The 15,134-nt window shown below is 65.0% G+C and overlaps 10 protein-coding genes across 10 annotated transcripts; 6 read left to right on the plus strand and 4 right to left on the minus strand.

Annotated features, from left to right (window-relative positions):
* Window positions 1-32: 32 nt before the first annotated feature.
* On the plus strand, window positions 33-815 carry MJAP1_004013 (uncharacterized protein; the record flags this gene model as incomplete). The annotated part of the gene is made up of 1 exon (XM_060267936.1): window positions 33-815. The coding sequence occupies one exon, from the start codon at window positions 33-35 to the stop codon at window positions 813-815; it is 783 nt and encodes a 260-aa protein (XP_060123919.1).
* A 91-nt stretch (window positions 816-906) lies between these two features.
* On the minus strand, window positions 907-2,142 carry HIS5 (histidinol-phosphate transaminase; the record flags this gene model as incomplete). The annotated part of the gene is made up of 1 exon (XM_060267937.1): window positions 907-2,142. The coding sequence occupies one exon, from the start codon at window positions 2,140-2,142 to the stop codon at window positions 907-909; it is 1,236 nt and encodes a 411-aa protein (XP_060123920.1).
* A 50-nt stretch (window positions 2,143-2,192) lies between these two features.
* MJAP1_004015 (uncharacterized protein) lies at window positions 2,193-4,024 on the plus strand (the record flags this gene model as incomplete). The annotated part of the gene is made up of 3 exons (XM_060267938.1): window positions 2,193-3,641; window positions 3,664-3,851; window positions 3,880-4,024. The coding sequence occupies 3 exons, from the start codon at window positions 2,193-2,195 to the stop codon at window positions 4,022-4,024; spliced, it is 1,782 nt and encodes a 593-aa protein (XP_060123921.1).
* Window positions 4,025-4,055: 31 nt separating this feature from the next.
* Window positions 4,056-4,540, plus strand: FPR2 (peptidylprolyl isomerase; the record flags this gene model as incomplete). Its single annotated transcript, XM_060267939.1, has 3 exons — window positions 4,056-4,201; window positions 4,224-4,290; window positions 4,313-4,540. The coding sequence occupies 3 exons, from the start codon at window positions 4,056-4,058 to the stop codon at window positions 4,538-4,540; spliced, it is 441 nt and encodes a 146-aa protein (XP_060123922.1).
* Window positions 4,541-4,710: 170 nt separating this feature from the next.
* On the minus strand, window positions 4,711-4,994 carry LSM4 (RNA processing protein; the record flags this gene model as incomplete). The annotated part of the gene is made up of 4 exons (XM_060267940.1): window positions 4,711-4,782; window positions 4,805-4,903; window positions 4,926-4,967; window positions 4,992-4,994. The coding sequence occupies 4 exons, from the start codon at window positions 4,992-4,994 to the stop codon at window positions 4,711-4,713; spliced, it is 216 nt and encodes a 71-aa protein (XP_060123923.1).
* Window positions 4,995-5,043: 49 nt separating this feature from the next.
* NAB2 (mRNA-binding protein nab2) lies at window positions 5,044-6,333 on the plus strand (the record flags this gene model as incomplete). Its single annotated transcript, XM_060267941.1, has 1 exon — window positions 5,044-6,333. One exon carries the CDS (start codon window positions 5,044-5,046, stop codon window positions 6,331-6,333), a length of 1,290 nt encoding a protein of 429 aa, XP_060123924.1.
* A 32-nt stretch (window positions 6,334-6,365) lies between these two features.
* On the minus strand, window positions 6,366-7,949 carry MJAP1_004019 (uncharacterized protein; the record flags this gene model as incomplete). Its single annotated transcript, XM_060267942.1, has 1 exon — window positions 6,366-7,949. The coding sequence occupies one exon, from the start codon at window positions 7,947-7,949 to the stop codon at window positions 6,366-6,368; it is 1,584 nt and encodes a 527-aa protein (XP_060123925.1).
* Window positions 7,950-7,989: 40 nt separating this feature from the next.
* On the minus strand, window positions 7,990-11,881 carry MJAP1_004020 (uncharacterized protein; the record flags this gene model as incomplete). The annotated part of the gene is made up of 7 exons (XM_060267943.1): window positions 7,990-10,438; window positions 10,461-10,527; window positions 10,550-10,568; window positions 10,591-10,712; window positions 10,787-10,886; window positions 10,909-11,578; window positions 11,601-11,881. The coding sequence occupies 7 exons, from the start codon at window positions 11,879-11,881 to the stop codon at window positions 7,990-7,992; spliced, it is 3,708 nt and encodes a 1,235-aa protein (XP_060123926.1).
* Window positions 11,882-11,904: 23 nt separating this feature from the next.
* On the plus strand, window positions 11,905-13,257 carry mtg1 (Mitochondrial GTPase 1; the record flags this gene model as incomplete). Its single annotated transcript, XM_060267944.1, has 1 exon — window positions 11,905-13,257. The coding sequence occupies one exon, from the start codon at window positions 11,905-11,907 to the stop codon at window positions 13,255-13,257; it is 1,353 nt and encodes a 450-aa protein (XP_060123927.1).
* A 166-nt stretch (window positions 13,258-13,423) lies between these two features.
* On the plus strand, window positions 13,424-15,097 carry MJAP1_004022 (uncharacterized protein; the record flags this gene model as incomplete). Its single annotated transcript, XM_060267945.1, has 1 exon — window positions 13,424-15,097. The coding sequence occupies one exon, from the start codon at window positions 13,424-13,426 to the stop codon at window positions 15,095-15,097; it is 1,674 nt and encodes a 557-aa protein (XP_060123928.1).
* Between the last annotated feature and the right edge of the window lie 37 nt (window positions 15,098-15,134).

Below are 15,134 nucleotides of genomic sequence, written 5' to 3' on the forward strand. Positions count from 1 at the left end.
AAAAGACGCACGCGCCGCGCAGATGCTCACGCATGTGGTCCTCCAACGACAGCACCGAAGTCGCGTTCCTGCCCATCTACCTGGTCCTGGGGTGCGTTGCGGCTGCGAGCGCGGTGCGGCATGGCCTTCGAGGCGCTCTCGGCCATATTTCGCTGGTCATTTTCTGCGTGGTGCGCTTTGTGGGCAACCTCTTGCTGCTGATTGCGGCACATACGAGTGGTGACGTAAAGGGGCTCGTGATTGCCGGCTTCATTATGCAGGGGCTGGGGTACAGCTTCCTGATCACGGCCATGCTCTCCTACTTGAGCCACCTGATCCGCGACATGGACCGCGCTGAAGCGGAGCCTGCCGAGAAAGAGGCGGGAGGGAAGCGGACGCGGATCGAGCGCATCCTGAACGTCGTCAATATCGTCGCGCTCGTCCTGTTGATTGTTGGGTTCAACGAGTCGATGGGCTCGATCAGCACGTCGTCGGGCGCGCTGAATATGCAGGACCTCAACGTCATGGTCAAGGTCGGCAATATCCTCTACCTGGCGCTTACGGTACTGCTTGCCGCGATTGCTTTTATGCACATTCCCCGTATCAGCACTTCACGCCAAAAGCTCTTGCTCTATACCATGATCTCGGCGCTTCCTTTCATGGTGGTCCGCTGCGTGTACACGGTGTATGTTACGTTCCAAGGCAACCCACGCCACGGGAGCCTCGCGGCACGCATCGTGTGCCAGTACGTGATGGAGGTGATTGTGCTGATCGTCCTGGGCGTGTCCGGCCTGCTCCTTCCCCGGCAGGGCACGCCGCATGCGAATCCGTTGTAATCCATAGCGCTTCTGCACCGCCCTATTCCGGCGCATTTATCAGACTATGAACAGTACACGACCGAGTGGCGCGTGCATTACTAGTATGCATTTAGGCCTTGGCGAGCAGCTCCTTGAGCAGGCTCACGCAGCGCGTGTTCTCCTCGGGTGTGCCGACCGAAATACGCAGGCATCCCTCGCAGCCAATCTCTGCGCTGCGGTTGCGCACCATCAGCCCGTGCTCCTGCGCCATAATGTGGTAGAGCTTGCTTGCACGCGGGCTGTCTGGCTTGCCGTCCTTGAGCACCTGCACCATGACAAAGTTGGCGTCGTTCGCGCCGATAATGCGGCCGAGCCCCTCGACCTCTTTGAGCGCGTCGATGAGCTTGGAGCGGTTCTCGATAAGCGTGCGCACACACGCACGCATCTTTTCGATGCCCTGATCGGTGAGCGCCTGGCCCGAAAAGTACGCGGAGGGCGCCGAGATGTTGTACGGCGCTTTGGTGTTGTTCATCACCTGGACGATGGGCGGCTGCGCAAACGCAACACCCATACGCACGCCCGCGAGGCCAAACGACTTGCTAAGCGTCTGCGACACGACAATGTTGGCGTACTCGTGCACAAGGTCCACGGTCGACACCTGCTTGCCGGCGTGCTTGAGGCCCATCGCCTGCTCCTCGAGCGGAAAGTCGATGTACGCCTCGTCCACGACGACGAGGCCGTTGTAGAAGGGCGCGTCGAGCACTGCATGCACCGTCTCGCGCGAAAGGAGCGAGCCGGTGGGGTTGCCGGGCGAGCACAGGAACACGACCTTGATCGCAGGGTCCTTTTTGAGCGCATCGAGCACCGCCGGCACATCCACCTCGAACGTGTCGCCGTCAAGGATGAGCGGCACGCTGACGACGCCGATATCGTTCACCGCCGCGCTCACCTTGTACATGGGGTAGGTGGGGGGGCAGATAAGCACCTTGTCGAGCCCCGGGCGCACAAAGCACCGCAGCAGGACATCAATCACCTCGTCGGAGCCGACGCCGAGGAACGTATACGCCGGATCCGGCATGCCACGCAAGCGCGTGAGGCCATTGCGCGTACCACACAGCCCGGGCTCGGGATAACGGTGCAGCTCCATGCCTTGTGCGGCATCTGTTGCATCCTGCGCACCAAGCATCGGCCCGTAGGAATTCTCGTTCGCGTCGAGCAACATATTCACTTGGTAGTCATCGCGCACCGTGTGGTACGGCTGCAGCGACAGAATGTTCGGACGCACGATCTTCTCGAGGTCAAAGTGGTCAGGCTTGTGCGCCTTGGCCAGCTTCAGCGCCGCTTCGTTCACACCGAGGATGCCCATGGTGCAAGGAAAGAGTCATTTCCGCTGACTCATCTTGTGCACGGCCGACGATGGCGGACGCGGTGCGCTTGGCGCTCGAGCGCGTGCTGCATGCGCCGCTTGCAGACGCCGAACACGATACACAGGAGCTGCTCCTTGCGCGCGAGGCCGCGCTCCTCGACATCCTCGCGCACGGCGAGGCAATCCGCCAGGAAAAAAAGACACCGGTCGAAGACGCACGCGCCGAGCGGCTGCGGCTGTGGGCCGAGCGCGGCGACTTTTCGCAAGTGCGCGCCTCGGATCTGGGCGAAGACAAGGAGGACGAGGCGGATGCTTTAAGCAAGCTGCGTGCGCTGCGTGCGCCGCCGCCAGAGGCACCGCCGGCGCCGCCGCCGAAAGCAGGCACGATCGGCGAGGGCGAGTTCTTTCCGCTGCGCGACAGTCTCTTGCAGCAGCTCGAGTCGGCGCTCTTTAACGCGGAGCAGGCACAGAACCTGCTTGGCATGCTCATCCACAACGCACGCGCCCAGGCCGCGCCCAATGCCGAGCAAGGTACGGTCCTCGCGGCGCAGCCCGAGTACTTTTTGGAGCCGGCGGCGATGTCGCTCAGTGCGCTGCAGCTGCACAACGAAGAGGCGGATATAGAAGGGCGTACGGCGCCTGTGTCTGAGCGCAAACTCGTCCTGGAAGAAAAGCAGCAGTCGCTGCGGCGTGCTGCGTCGCTCCTCGCCAAAGGCGCTGCCGAGCTCCGCGAGAGTCACGCCGCGGAGCGTGCGCGCTGGTCAGCGCTCTCCGACATTCAAAAGAAGGGATGGAAGCTCACGCCTGGGCGCCCGCTGGTCGACATTGAGCGCTTCGATGTCGGCCAGCGCAAGAATGTCCTCGCCGGATTCGGCACGCCGCTGTTGCAGGGCTCGGGAGCGCTGAGCGAAGAGGGCGCACGCGACGCGTGGATCGGATACGGCCCTGCAGAGGCGCCAGTGCCGCTGCTCCAGCGCACGCTTGCGTACTGGGCCGATGCGGGTGAAGACGAGAAAGCGAAGCTTGCGTTCCCCGACCGTGCCTGGCGCCAGCTGCGCGTCTCGTTCTGCGATGAAGGCGGCGCGACGTGGGTGAGCGCCGGGCAGAACCTGTCCGCCAATGCGTCGCTCGACGCGCAGCTGTGCGACGCGCAGCTCGATGCGGTGGATACGCAGCTCTTTGACGAGATTGCTGCGCACTCCGGCACGCTTTCGCCTGTCCTTGCGCGCACAGTGAACGAAGAGTGCATCACGCTGCCGCTATCGAGCACGCTCTCGGTACAGATTGCGCTTGTGCCACACGACGATCAGGTCGTCGCATCCGATTCCGTGCACATTTCCCCCCTGGCGTCGCTCTTGCTCGCAGTGCTGCGTCTGCGCATGCTGCGCAGCTGGTCGCAGCGTGTCGATGCGCTCCGCAGCGCAAAGGTCACGCAAAAGAGCGCACCACCCCGTGCAGACCTCGTGGCACCGCTCTGGGAGCTGTACCAATATACCCTCGTACGTTGCCCGACTTACCCAGTACCTCGCTCGGCTCCGCGCAGTGCTCGACCGCGTCGTGCACGCTGAGCGTGGCGCACACTACGTGTGGCGACCCTACGAGATGCTTGCCGATGCACGCCAGTGGCTTGCGTCGCTGCTCGACCTGTCGCCGCGCCTCGAGTCCGATCCGCCGTGCGGCGGATCGGTGCACGTGTATTCCGAGTCTACGTACGTCCCTCCCCCTCCCCTAACGCAGCCTTGTCGCCCAGCTGATCCTGCGTGCACCCAGCCACCTTGTGGCCTTCTTCCCACAGCACACGACCGCGTTTGCGACCGGTGTGCGCCTTCCGCTAGAGCTCGATCAGCTCGAGGCACGCCTCGGCGCGGAGCTTGGTTCATAGACCTCCACACTGCCAGCGCATTCTCACGACGATGCGGATTGCGGTGGTTGCGAGCGTGGTGCTTGCGTGTGTCCTTACGGTCTTTGCCAAGGAGCCGCCCAAGGACCTGCGTATTGGTGTCAAGTTCCGTCCTGAGAAGTGCACGTTCCGTACGCAGCAAGGTGACAATCTCGTGATGTAGGTCCCAAAATTAACCCAGGCATTACACGGGCCGCCTGTGGGACGGTACCAAGTTTGACTCGTCGCTGGACCGAAACCAGCCCTTTGTACGTGCCCTTACTAACGTAGACCTTTTCGCTCGGTGTCGGCCAGGTCATCCGCGGCTGGGACGAGGGCCTGCGCGAGATGTGCGTCGGCGAGAAGCGCCGCCTGCAGATCCCCCCCGAGTACGGCTACGGCGCGACGGGAGCCGGCGGCGTCATCCCCCCCAATGCTGCGCTCGTCTTTGACGTCGAGCTGCTCGACATCGATAGCCCCCGTGTGATTGCGGGCCGTGCTATGCACAATGAGCTGTAGCTTCTAAGTACGCTGTCCACGTCCACGGCCACGCCCCCGGCCGCCGTCGTTGCGGCCGCGTGCGTGCTGCCCGTGCCCCGCAGCGGCCTGCCGCTGCTTGCGGGCATGTTCCTCCGACTCGCGCACCGCGTCGATGAGTGCGTCGGCGACGCGGCAATACTTGATCTGGGTCAGACAGTCGCGCGACCTACCGTGCTGCCCTTGATATAGCACTCTTCCATCTTCCAAAACTGCTCGCCGCTCTGCATTAGCATAGGGACGTACGGAGCTGGTCTGGTACACCTCCTTCAGGGTGATGTTCATAAAGTTGTCGCACGCGACGAGGTGGCCGTTGAACGTCTCACCATTTTTGAGCTCCACGAGCTGCGTTAGCACATATACGAACCATCGGCTTGTTTTGCGCCGCATTGAGCAGCGTGAGAGGGAGCTACGCGTCAGTCGCCTCACTTACCATGCTGGTGCGATCCGACCTCGAAAGGCACGTGACACCGCTTGTAACGACCATGGCCCTTCGCTTGGAGCTGGGGACGCCGGGCGCGCAGCGCGTGCAGGATGCTGTGCACAAGGTGCTGGTCGCACACGACATGTCTGCGAGCGACGATGTCGTGATGGCCGAATACGTCACGGTCATGATCGCAAACCACAAAGGCCGCGACGCGATCGCCGAGGAGCTCGGCGAACTGGTCGGTGGCGAGCTCGATGCGCGCGTCGCTACCGAGATCTGGGAGGCGGCGAACGCGACCGAGGCGCAGAACGCACCGCAGGAACGGCAGCGCTCTGCCTCGCCGGACGCCATGCAGGAGGAACGATACGTAGAACGGCCGCAGGGCGCGTCGCGCGAGCGTCCTCTGCGCGAGGACCGCGAGCGCCCGCTGCGCGCCGACCGCGAGCGCCCTCGGCAGGACCGCAAGGCGCAAAACGCACGCCGCCGCGACCAGGAGCTCTTTCCGTCAAAGCCGCGGGGGCGCATGCACGCCGACACAATCCAGGAGCCGCTCAGCATCTTTGGGCGCGCCGGCGTGCCGGACCCGCACGCGCCGCCGTTTGTGCCGGAAAACATGCCGCCGCCCCCACCCGAGTTTATGGCGATGATGGCGGCGATGGGCGCGCCGTCGCTCTTTGCGCGCCTCGATCCCATGATGCCGAATAATCCTGCAGTGGACACGAAAGCGCACGCAAACGCGGCGCACGCGGCGCTCCGCGACCCGTCCACGTTCCCGACGGCGCCGTCACAGGCGGCGCTGTGCCGCTACTCGATCCACTGCACGAACCCGCAGTGCGTGTACAGCCATCCCTCTCCCGCGAATGCCGGCAAAAACGGCGACGAAAGCGCGCTGGTCCTGCGCGAGGACGCGTGCGTGGACGGCGCGGCGTGCAAGGACAAGGAGTGCGTCAAGTCGCACGTTAGCCCCGCCGTTGCGCTCCTCCCCAGCAAGCCGCCCGCGCCGAGCGCGTGCCGCTTCCAGGACAAGTGTCTGAATCCCCAGTGCGCCTTTTCGCACTACGATGCCAACGGGCACGCGATGCCGCCGCCGGCCGCACAGCCGGTCGCGTGCCGCTTCGGCACACGGTGCACACGCCCCGACTGCCACTACACGCACCCGACCAAGAGCAAGACGCCGTGCCGCTACGGCGACGAATGCACACGCCCGGACTGCATCTTTACGCACCCCCGCGATGGGCCGGCGCGCCCGACGGCCGACCGCCTCAAGGCGTTTGCCGAGACGAGCGACGAGATGGAGCGCATCCTGCCGGGCGAGCAGCCCGACGGCGATGCGCCGATTGAGGCGTAGATACCATAGACACATTACTCTACAAACGGGTATTAACGCATGCCGGCCATACGCAGGGCATGCTGTTGTTGCTGAACCGAAAGCTGGGGAAGGGGGCCGCTGCGTTCCGGCGAATCGGCCGCGGCCGCTGCAGCCGCGGCTGCGGCCGTGTGGTTGGTCGACGCGCGCGGCGACTCGCACGGCGAGAGCTCGGACGTCGCCACGCTGGGGCGGTGCATGGACAGGGGCTTGTTGGCAGTTGGCGGCTGCCCTGGTGTGTACGACTCTGCGCCGGGAAAGCGCGAGTTTGTCTCGAGCGAGGCCTTTTCGCCGGGCGGTGGGCACGACGACGGGGAGCGTATATTGGAGCTCGTCGAGTTGTTCGCGGTCTGCCGGGCCTCGAGCGACGTGACAAAGTCCTGGAAGCGGTCGAGCTCGCTCATGCGCGACTGCCTCTCGCCGCGGCCCACGACGCGGTCGACAAACTGCCTGCCGGGAATGTCGAGGTCGGGGTCGTACGGCGCCCAGACAGCGTCAAACTCGGTGAGGATCATCCGCTGGCACAAGACGCACATCAGCGGAGGGTACAAAGAGAGGAAACTTTTGGAGTGCAGCGATTGGACCGCTTCTAGGACAAAGTTGACGACGTTGAAGGCGGTTGCGACAAAGAAGTACACGAGACCATTCGCAAAGAGGCGCGCGAGAAGCGGCGTGAGCGTCGACCACCACTCGTATGCATTCCGCACGATACGGTATGGAAAGGTGGCGAACGGCACGACGCGGCCTTGCACCTTTTTGAGCGTCTCGCCGGCAGAGCTGCGGCGCCCTTGCTCAATGTCCATGGTCTGCTTCCGCACCTGCATGCGGTGCGCCTCGAACGGGTCGCTGAAGTTGGGCGCATCGAGGCTGCGGCCCATATTCGCATAGACCACGAGCTTGTACGACGAGAGGACCATGGTCGTCGTGTCAAAGATCATGCTGATCAGGTAGAACCACATCACTGTGTTCACGCTGTGCGCCTTGCCGCTCTGCTTGCCATTTTCTCCGTCGGGATCCGTCGGGCGACACGATCCGGTAATGACCAGCGAGTCGTGCGAGTAGTACAGCAAGGCGATGCTTGCGACAAACAGCAGCAAGGAAAACGTCGCGAGAAAGATGGACACCCACCGCGCGCGCCGCCAAATGGCGATCGTGCGCCACGAAAAGATACAGGAGACCAAAAACTGTACGACAGCCACCGTAATCTGCTCGTGGTCCAGACACTGCTCGGAGGAGGTAAACCTGTGCCAGAGCGAGTACGCAGGCACAATCACAGCAGGCAGCGTGCCGTAGCGGATCAGGAGGAACAACACGACCTGCGGGCGCTTTAGCATCTTGGGCCGGTACATGTACAGCTCGCGGTTGAGCGTGCATAGGTACTCCCACCAGTACAGGGTCAGGCCTGCAACCGTAATGTAGTTCGCGACTTCCTGCTGATAGTCAAACTGCTCTTCGGACATTTCGCCGTCTTTCGACGACCGCTTTCCTAGCGCTTCGGTCGTATTTGCGCTAGTAGCAGCGACAGCATATCCCACCAGCATCAGCACGAGCCCCAGCGCGAACGCCGGGCGCGGCAGCATCCGGCCCCAGCGACGCATGGTGGTATTGCTGTGCACCGCCTTATCGTACACACCTCCACTACTTACGGTACAGGGCCGCCTTGCCGACGCACGCGGCATAGGTGTGGTGGTAGAAGAAGGAGCGCATGCCCCCGCGCAGCTCGGCTTCCAGGTTGCCGTCGGCAAGAGTAGATGCAAGCACATAGGGATCAGAGGATAGCCAGGTCATGGGCTCCAAACGCAGCGCGTACGGCTGCTCGTCGCGCCGGCACTGGTTCTCGACTTCTTTGAGGGCGCGCGTAAGCATTTTGGGCTCGCTCGTGAGGAGCAGAGCGCGCGCGCCGGGTGCAAGGGCCGTAAGAAGCTCCGACATGCGCTCGACAAGCAGGGGGAAGAGCGTCGCGTGGGGGAGGTCGCGCGCCTTTTCAGGGAGCTCGACGAGGGCACCGCTGAGCGTGTCGGGTGCAGGCGCCCTGTCGAGCGTCGCACGCAGCTTGTGCGCTGCAAGCACGTCCATCAGCGCAGAGCCGAGCGCAGGGTCTGCCGTCGCGAGCGTGCTAACGCGCACCTCGTCCGCGGCCGCATCCAGCGGGAGGAGCGCAGCAACGGCATGCGCACGAGCGCGCGCCATCACCTCGCGCGTCGCTTCCGGCGTGGACATGGTTTGCACCGGCGCCGAGGACGTGGGGGCATGGACTTGAAAGACGAGCGCGCCCTGCGGATTGCCTTGGCGCGCTCGAGGGCCCGACTGCAGCGTCTCGTCGACACCGAGGCGCGGCGCAAATGCCATCTTGACCAAGAGGGGGGTATCGTGCCTCGGCGCCACTTCCCATGTCCCAGGGATTACCGAGGCGAGCCACGGGAGGACAAGCGAAGCAAGGTGCGCCTCCATCGCACTCGTGCTCACCGTGGGAAAGACGTACGAGCTGCGGTCGACGTGCACCGCGACACGGAACGTCGGGGTCTCGTGCGCCGTCCACGCGTCGAGCGCGGCCGCCCGTGCAGCGGCACTTGCGTCCCATGCCTCTTGCACCAGCGCAAAGAGGCTCTTCTCGCTCGGCGTCGGCTGCCACGCTTGGCCATGGCCGCCGGCACCGGCGCCAAGCGCCTCGACACGCTCGGCAAAGAGTGCATCCAGCAGCGGCGCAGGGAGCACGCGGCGGCCCATGGCATAGTACACGCCCAGCAGGCCCGGCAGGAGCCCGGCGGCGTACTTTTCGAGGAGCACTGTGCCCCATTTCGACGCGTCCATCAGGACGACGCCCGAGTGCAGCGCCGACTCGAGCGCCGGCGCGTCTCTATCCATGCCGAGGCGCTGCACGAGCTCGCGCTGCGCCACGTCCTCGAGGCCACGGGGGACTTCGAGGACTAGCGGCGGCGCTGTTGCCGCCGGAAGCGCCGTCTCTTGTCCGATCGCCCGCTCGACGAGCGCCGGGCGCTTCTCGAGCGCCTCATTGACACGGCGGAACGCACCCCCTTTGCCGAGGTCCGTCTCGCTCGAGATAAGCGGCAGGTCGGGCAGGTCGCGGTTCTCGTTGGGATCCGGATGCTGCCACTGCTCGCTCGCCCACCACGGCAGCTCGTCCTGGAACGACCACTGATCCGTCCAGTACTTGATCGCGTGCAGATAAATATAGAGCTCCTCCGGCGTGGGGTCAGGCAGCAGCGGGATGCGGCACGTCTCGCACACTTCCGTGTCCATCGGCGCCGCGTCGGCCGGCGGCGCAGGCGCAGGCTGTCCGTTCGGTCCCGGCACGTCCACCGTCTCGTAGTTCATTTGGCGGTTGAGCGTGCCAAAGACTACATCGTCGCGCCAGCGCGCCCACCCCTCGGAGTCGTCGCGGGCGCCTTTCAGGGCGGTCAGCACGCGCTCGACCTCGACGTTGCCCGACTCGCCGCCGACGCGCTCATAGTGCCGCGGCTGCGCGGTCGACAGGACGTCGCGGTCGACCGTCGCCCAGACCGGGTGGTTGTACAGCGGGTCGTTGCTGATCGGATGGCCGAGGAACTGGGCGTGCACGCGAATTTGGTGCGTGCGTCCGGTAATTGGGCGGCACACGACCACGCTCGAGTCGGTGTCAGGGTCGTAGGAGATGCGCTGAAAGAGCGTGCGGCAGTCCTTCCCTTTGGGGTGCACAATGTTCAGGCCGCTCTGGCGGTCAACGCTGAGAATCGGCTCGCGGCAGTCGATCTCGTGCTCGGGAAATGCGCCGACGACGCGGCACACGTACGCCTTGTTCACGAGGCCCGCATTAAAGTCGTTGCCGAGCTCGCATGCGGCCTCTTTGGTCGTCGAGCACACCATGATGCCGGACGTGAGCCGGTCGAGGCGGTTGCTTGTAAAGACCTGCGCAAGGCCCGTCTGCTCCTTGACCATTTCCACGAGCGTGTTGCGGTGGTAGCGGCCGGTCGCATGCACCGGGATACTCCCTGGCTTGACCACGACGAGACGCCCTTTGCTGTCGTCGCGGTGCAGAATGCGCACCGGCGCATCGGTGACTGCCGGCTCGTGTCGGTGCACCTTGTTGCTGGGTCAGCAAAAATACCTACACCAAAAAGTCACTGTTCTGTATGCGGTACACCGGCGTGACCGTCTGCCCATTTACGGTGCACAGGCCTGGGTCAGTGCGAAGGCGTACCATTGTAAATGGCCCAGGTCTGCGTTAGCAAGGCGACGTACATAGTATTCCTTGGTGCGGTCGCGGAACTCGGTCGTAAATACCTCGAGGATCTGGCGGCCGTACCAACGGGTCTTGGCGCGCGTCGTGTACTCGTACCAGTACGGCGGCAGGCGCCGCAGCCCTGGCGCTGCTACGCGCTCCGTCATCGAAGAAGAAATTGGCTTAGTCAGCGGGTATCGCTACGGCGTGGCGCACAGAGCACCAGCTCCTCGGGGTTGGTGTACATGGCAAGGTGCGCGGCGACGATGCGCGCCGCGGCCTTGGGATCGACGCGGTGCGTCTGAATGGTTCGGCGCTGGGTTAGTAGAGCGACGTACAAACACGAGGCATGTGCCTGCATAGGCGGCTTGGAAGCACGCGTCAAACGCACGCTCGCCGCGCTCCATGCCGTTGCCGACGAGCTGGTTGCGGACGAGGCGCTTGATCGACTGTCGGTTCGCCTCCTCCATCGCGGGGTCGTCCGCGGCCGGTGTGCCGGACGGGGGCAGCGCCGCGGCGATCGGGACATAGACCGGCTCGTCGACCGGCGCCTTGCGCTGCGGCCGCTTCTCGCCGCGGCGCCCGGGCGTGTGGCCGCCGCGGCTGCGCTCGGGCGTGAGGGTGAGGTGCCCGCGCTTGCGCACGCGCGCGTCGAGGACCGTCGGCCGCTCGTCGTCGCTCGAGTCCCATCGCAGCTGCCGCGGCGCACGGGGCAGCGGATCATCCGGGCGCGGGGCGCGGGGCGCCTTTTTGTCGATGCTATCGCGGTGCTTGGCGACGCGGCGGCCGACGACGAGGTCGACGATATGCGGCGCGTCGGCGCTCTGGCGCGCACATAGGACGAGCTCGAGCGCGCCACTGCTGTGCAGCGACGTGCGGTACACGCTCGAAATGTCCGGCGCTTGATCCGACACGTTGGGGTCGTACACGAGCGCCAGCTGGCCGTCGGGCGCGCCAAAGATACGCTCAAAGTAGGCAAGCGTATAGGGGTGCGACGCGTCGATGTGTCTGGGTCAGCCACGCGACGTACAGCTGAATCTGCCCAGAGGCCTCGATCTCTTCTTTCGCTTCCGACGGTGGGCGCACGCACAGCGAGTGGTGCCGCACCATCTCGAGCGCCAGGCACAGCTCGGCCTCGGCCTCGAGCGCGCCGGGCCGCGTCTCGTGGGTATGGAGATGCGCCCATGGGTGCATATGTGTCATGATCGTCGTGCCAGGGAGCTGCGTCCCGTCGTGCAGCAGCAGCACCCCGCGCCAGAGCACACGCGGCCGCTTGCGGGGCGAGTCGGCCAACGGCCTCTCCCCCTCCATCGTGTGGAGGTTCGAAGGGCATCATGCCACGCCTTTTGAGTGGCGTGCGTGCGGCGCGTGCGGCGCACGCGGGCATTGTGCGTGCGGTGCCCGCGGCCGCGAAGCCAGTGGAAGAGGTGCGTCGGAGCAAAGGGGGATTCGAGCCGCGTACGTCGTTTGCGTACCCCGCCACGGTGCCGTCGTGGTACATTGGGCATATGCATCGTGCGATGCGCTCGCTACCGGCGCTCCTGGCGCGCTCGCCGCCGCCGCTTGTGGTCGAGGTGCGCGACGCACGTATCCCGTTGACGAGCATCAATCCCAACTTTGAGTCAGTGCTCCAAGAGGTGCCGCACGCCGAGGACAAGATGCGCGTCGCGCCCGGCAAGCGGCTGCCCGGCTGGGCCGCGCGGCGGCTCGTCGTGTATACGAAGCGCGACCTGATCGACCGCGCGTGCGAGGCGCCACTCATTGAAGCCCTTGAGAAGCACGGGCAGAGTGCCATGTTTGTCGACGCGCGCCAGAAGCGCGACGTGCAGCGTGTCTACGACTGGGTGTGCCAGCGAGCGGCGCTGCTAGGGCGCGAGGTCGCGCGCGCCGCCGCGCGTGCCGGGCACCTGTACCGCCCCTCGCGCGTATCCGGCGCGGCGCGCTACACGCCGACGCCCGAAACGGGCATCCGGCTGCTGATTGTCGGCATGCCGAATGTCGGCAAGAGCTCGCTGCTCAATGCGCTCCGCTTTGTCGGCACCGGCAAAAAAGGCGCAGCGAGTACGCACCCCCACCCCGGTCACACGCGCAAGGTGACCGGGACGGTGCGCATCACGCCCGCCCCTCCTTCCCTCTCTGCGATGGAGATGGAGGGCGAGACCGTCGATATGAAGGCGCTTGTCGCGCAACAGGCACAGCAGGCGCCGGCTGTGTACGTCTACGATACCCCCGGCATCATGGTGCCGTACCTCGGCACGGCGGACGACCATGGCCCCGAGCGGGCACTGAAGCTCGCGATTGCCGGCTGCATGAAGCAGACGCTCTTTGATCCGCAGGTCCTTGTCGACTACCTGCTCTATCGCATGAACCAGCGCTATGTCGCACAAAAAGGCGATGCGCCCCCCCCTTATACAAAGCTCATGCGCACGCCCCACCCCACGGACGATGCCGCTGAATTTCTCGCTCAAGTCGCCGAGCGTGCGCCCGGGGCACGGCAGCGTGGCGGTGAACTGAGCCTCGCTGTCGCCGCCGACTATGTCCTGGAGCAGTTCCGCCGCGGCGCCCTGGGCAGCCGCGAGCTGGACCTGTCTTTGGACGAAGGCCATTCAGGCGCGCGCGCCGCGCAGATTCATGCACGCACGGCCGCGGTGCTTTCGCCGGTGGAGGCGAAAAATGGGGGCACATAGAAGTTCCCTGAACCTCACCCTTCTGCACAATTATGCAGGGGTACATTTTCTGCATAGCTCTACAGGTGGAGCCCTCGCCAAGGCGCCGCCGCGCCGTTTCTCGTCCTCGTTCATCCCGTTGACAGATCGCTGGCGGCGCGCGGCGGGAAGGACGGAGCATTTGACGATGCGCCCCTCACTTGTGTTTCTTACAGCCTTGGGGGTGGCTACGAGCGGCACAGCGCTGGCCGCGGATCCCCACCCCACAAACCCCGCAGAGGTGCAGCAGTTTGACGCGGTCAGAGCGCGGGGTATGTACAATGCTTCGACGCCGACTGTGAAGCGCAAACACGCGCGTCACCGCCGTCAGGGCACGTCGATCGCTGCGCATGCCGACATTGCGTCATGGCTCATTGGCAACGAGTTTACTTCGCTGCCGATCAACCGCCCTGCGCCGGGCGATTCGACCATGGGTCGCGAGACGCAGACCGCTGGCTCTGGCCGCTCGCGCTCGCAGAACTCGGGCTCCACTGGGAGTTCTCGCAGTGGGAACGGGAACAATGGGAACAACGGGAGTTCTGGCAACGGAAACGGTAACAGTGGAAGTAACAGTGGAAACAGCAACAACGGAAACAGTGGCAACAGTGGCAGCAACGGCAGCAACGGCAACAACGGCAACAGCGGCAACAGCGGCAGCAGAAACAGCGGAAGCAGCGGGAGCCGCGGCAACGGCGGCAACGCGAGCAGCTCAAGCAGCAGCCGGGACTCGGGCGGCAACGCATCGACCCGCTCATCGGCAGCCGCAGGCGCCGGCGCCGCATCCTCGACCCGCTCGCGTACACGCGACCAGTCGAGCTCGTCCCCCACCTCGAGCTCCCAAAAAACCAGCACAGAAGTCGCAACGCGAACCAGTACCAACTCCAACTCGCCCTCGAGCGACGCCGTGGTCAACTCGCAGGTGACCGTGACGGGTACGCCGACGCCGAATCCCAACAACCACCCCCAGCCCCAGAAGAACTGGACGCCGGTGATTGCGGGCGTGAGTGTCGCGGGCGGTGTGGTGCTTCTTGCGATCATTGGCATTGTAATTGCCAAGCTGTTTGGCCGCCGCATCATGCGCTGGTTCCGTCAGGACGAGATCAAGTGGCCTGAGCTGCAGCAAGACACGGCCGCGGCCGGCGCCCCCCTTCCTGCGCGCCAGACGGGCGGCGCGGGCTTTGACATGGGCGACGAGTCGGACGACGACCACCGCGAGATGCCGATGCAGGAGGCGGGTGTCAAGCCGGTCAACTCGTTCAACACCGGCTCGATGTACAACACCAATGCGACGTACGGCTCGATGCAGCCGTCTGCTGCGCCCACGGCCGACAACTATCTTGGCGGTGTTGGCGCCGTCGGCCAGCCCTTCCCTGCGACGCATGGCGAGGGCCTTGCGCCCCCCACGGTCCAGAACGAAGGGCTGGTATCGGGCGCGCCTGTGTCGCACTCGGTTCAGCCCGGTGAGACGATGTCACACTCTCTTCAGCCCGGCGCGGCTGCCCTTCCTTCGTCGCTCATTGCTGCGCCCGAGTACTCGAGTGCGTCCGAGTACGCCGGTGCGCCGGTTGCCCACGACGGCTCGTACGGCAGTGTGCCGGTCGCCCACGACGGCGCATACTCCGGCGCGCCCCTCGCCCACGATGGCTCGTACGCCGCGGCGCACGAGAGCTACGCAGACGCCCCTACCGGCCAAGCGTACTCCACGCCGACCTACTCGCGCGAGCTATACAACGGCGCCAGCAACTCGCCGTATGACACCGAGGCGTACGACGCCGAGGCGTACGTCGCACAGCCCTACATGCAGCCGCACTATCGCTCGTAGCCCCTCGTAGATACTTTGTACATCCCTCCCCACTTTA

This window comes from Malassezia japonica, chromosome 8 (genome assembly GCF_029542785.1).
Source record: "Malassezia japonica chromosome 8, complete sequence".
NCBI classification, from domain to species: domain Eukaryota; kingdom Fungi; phylum Basidiomycota; class Malasseziomycetes; order Malasseziales; family Malasseziaceae; genus Malassezia; species Malassezia japonica.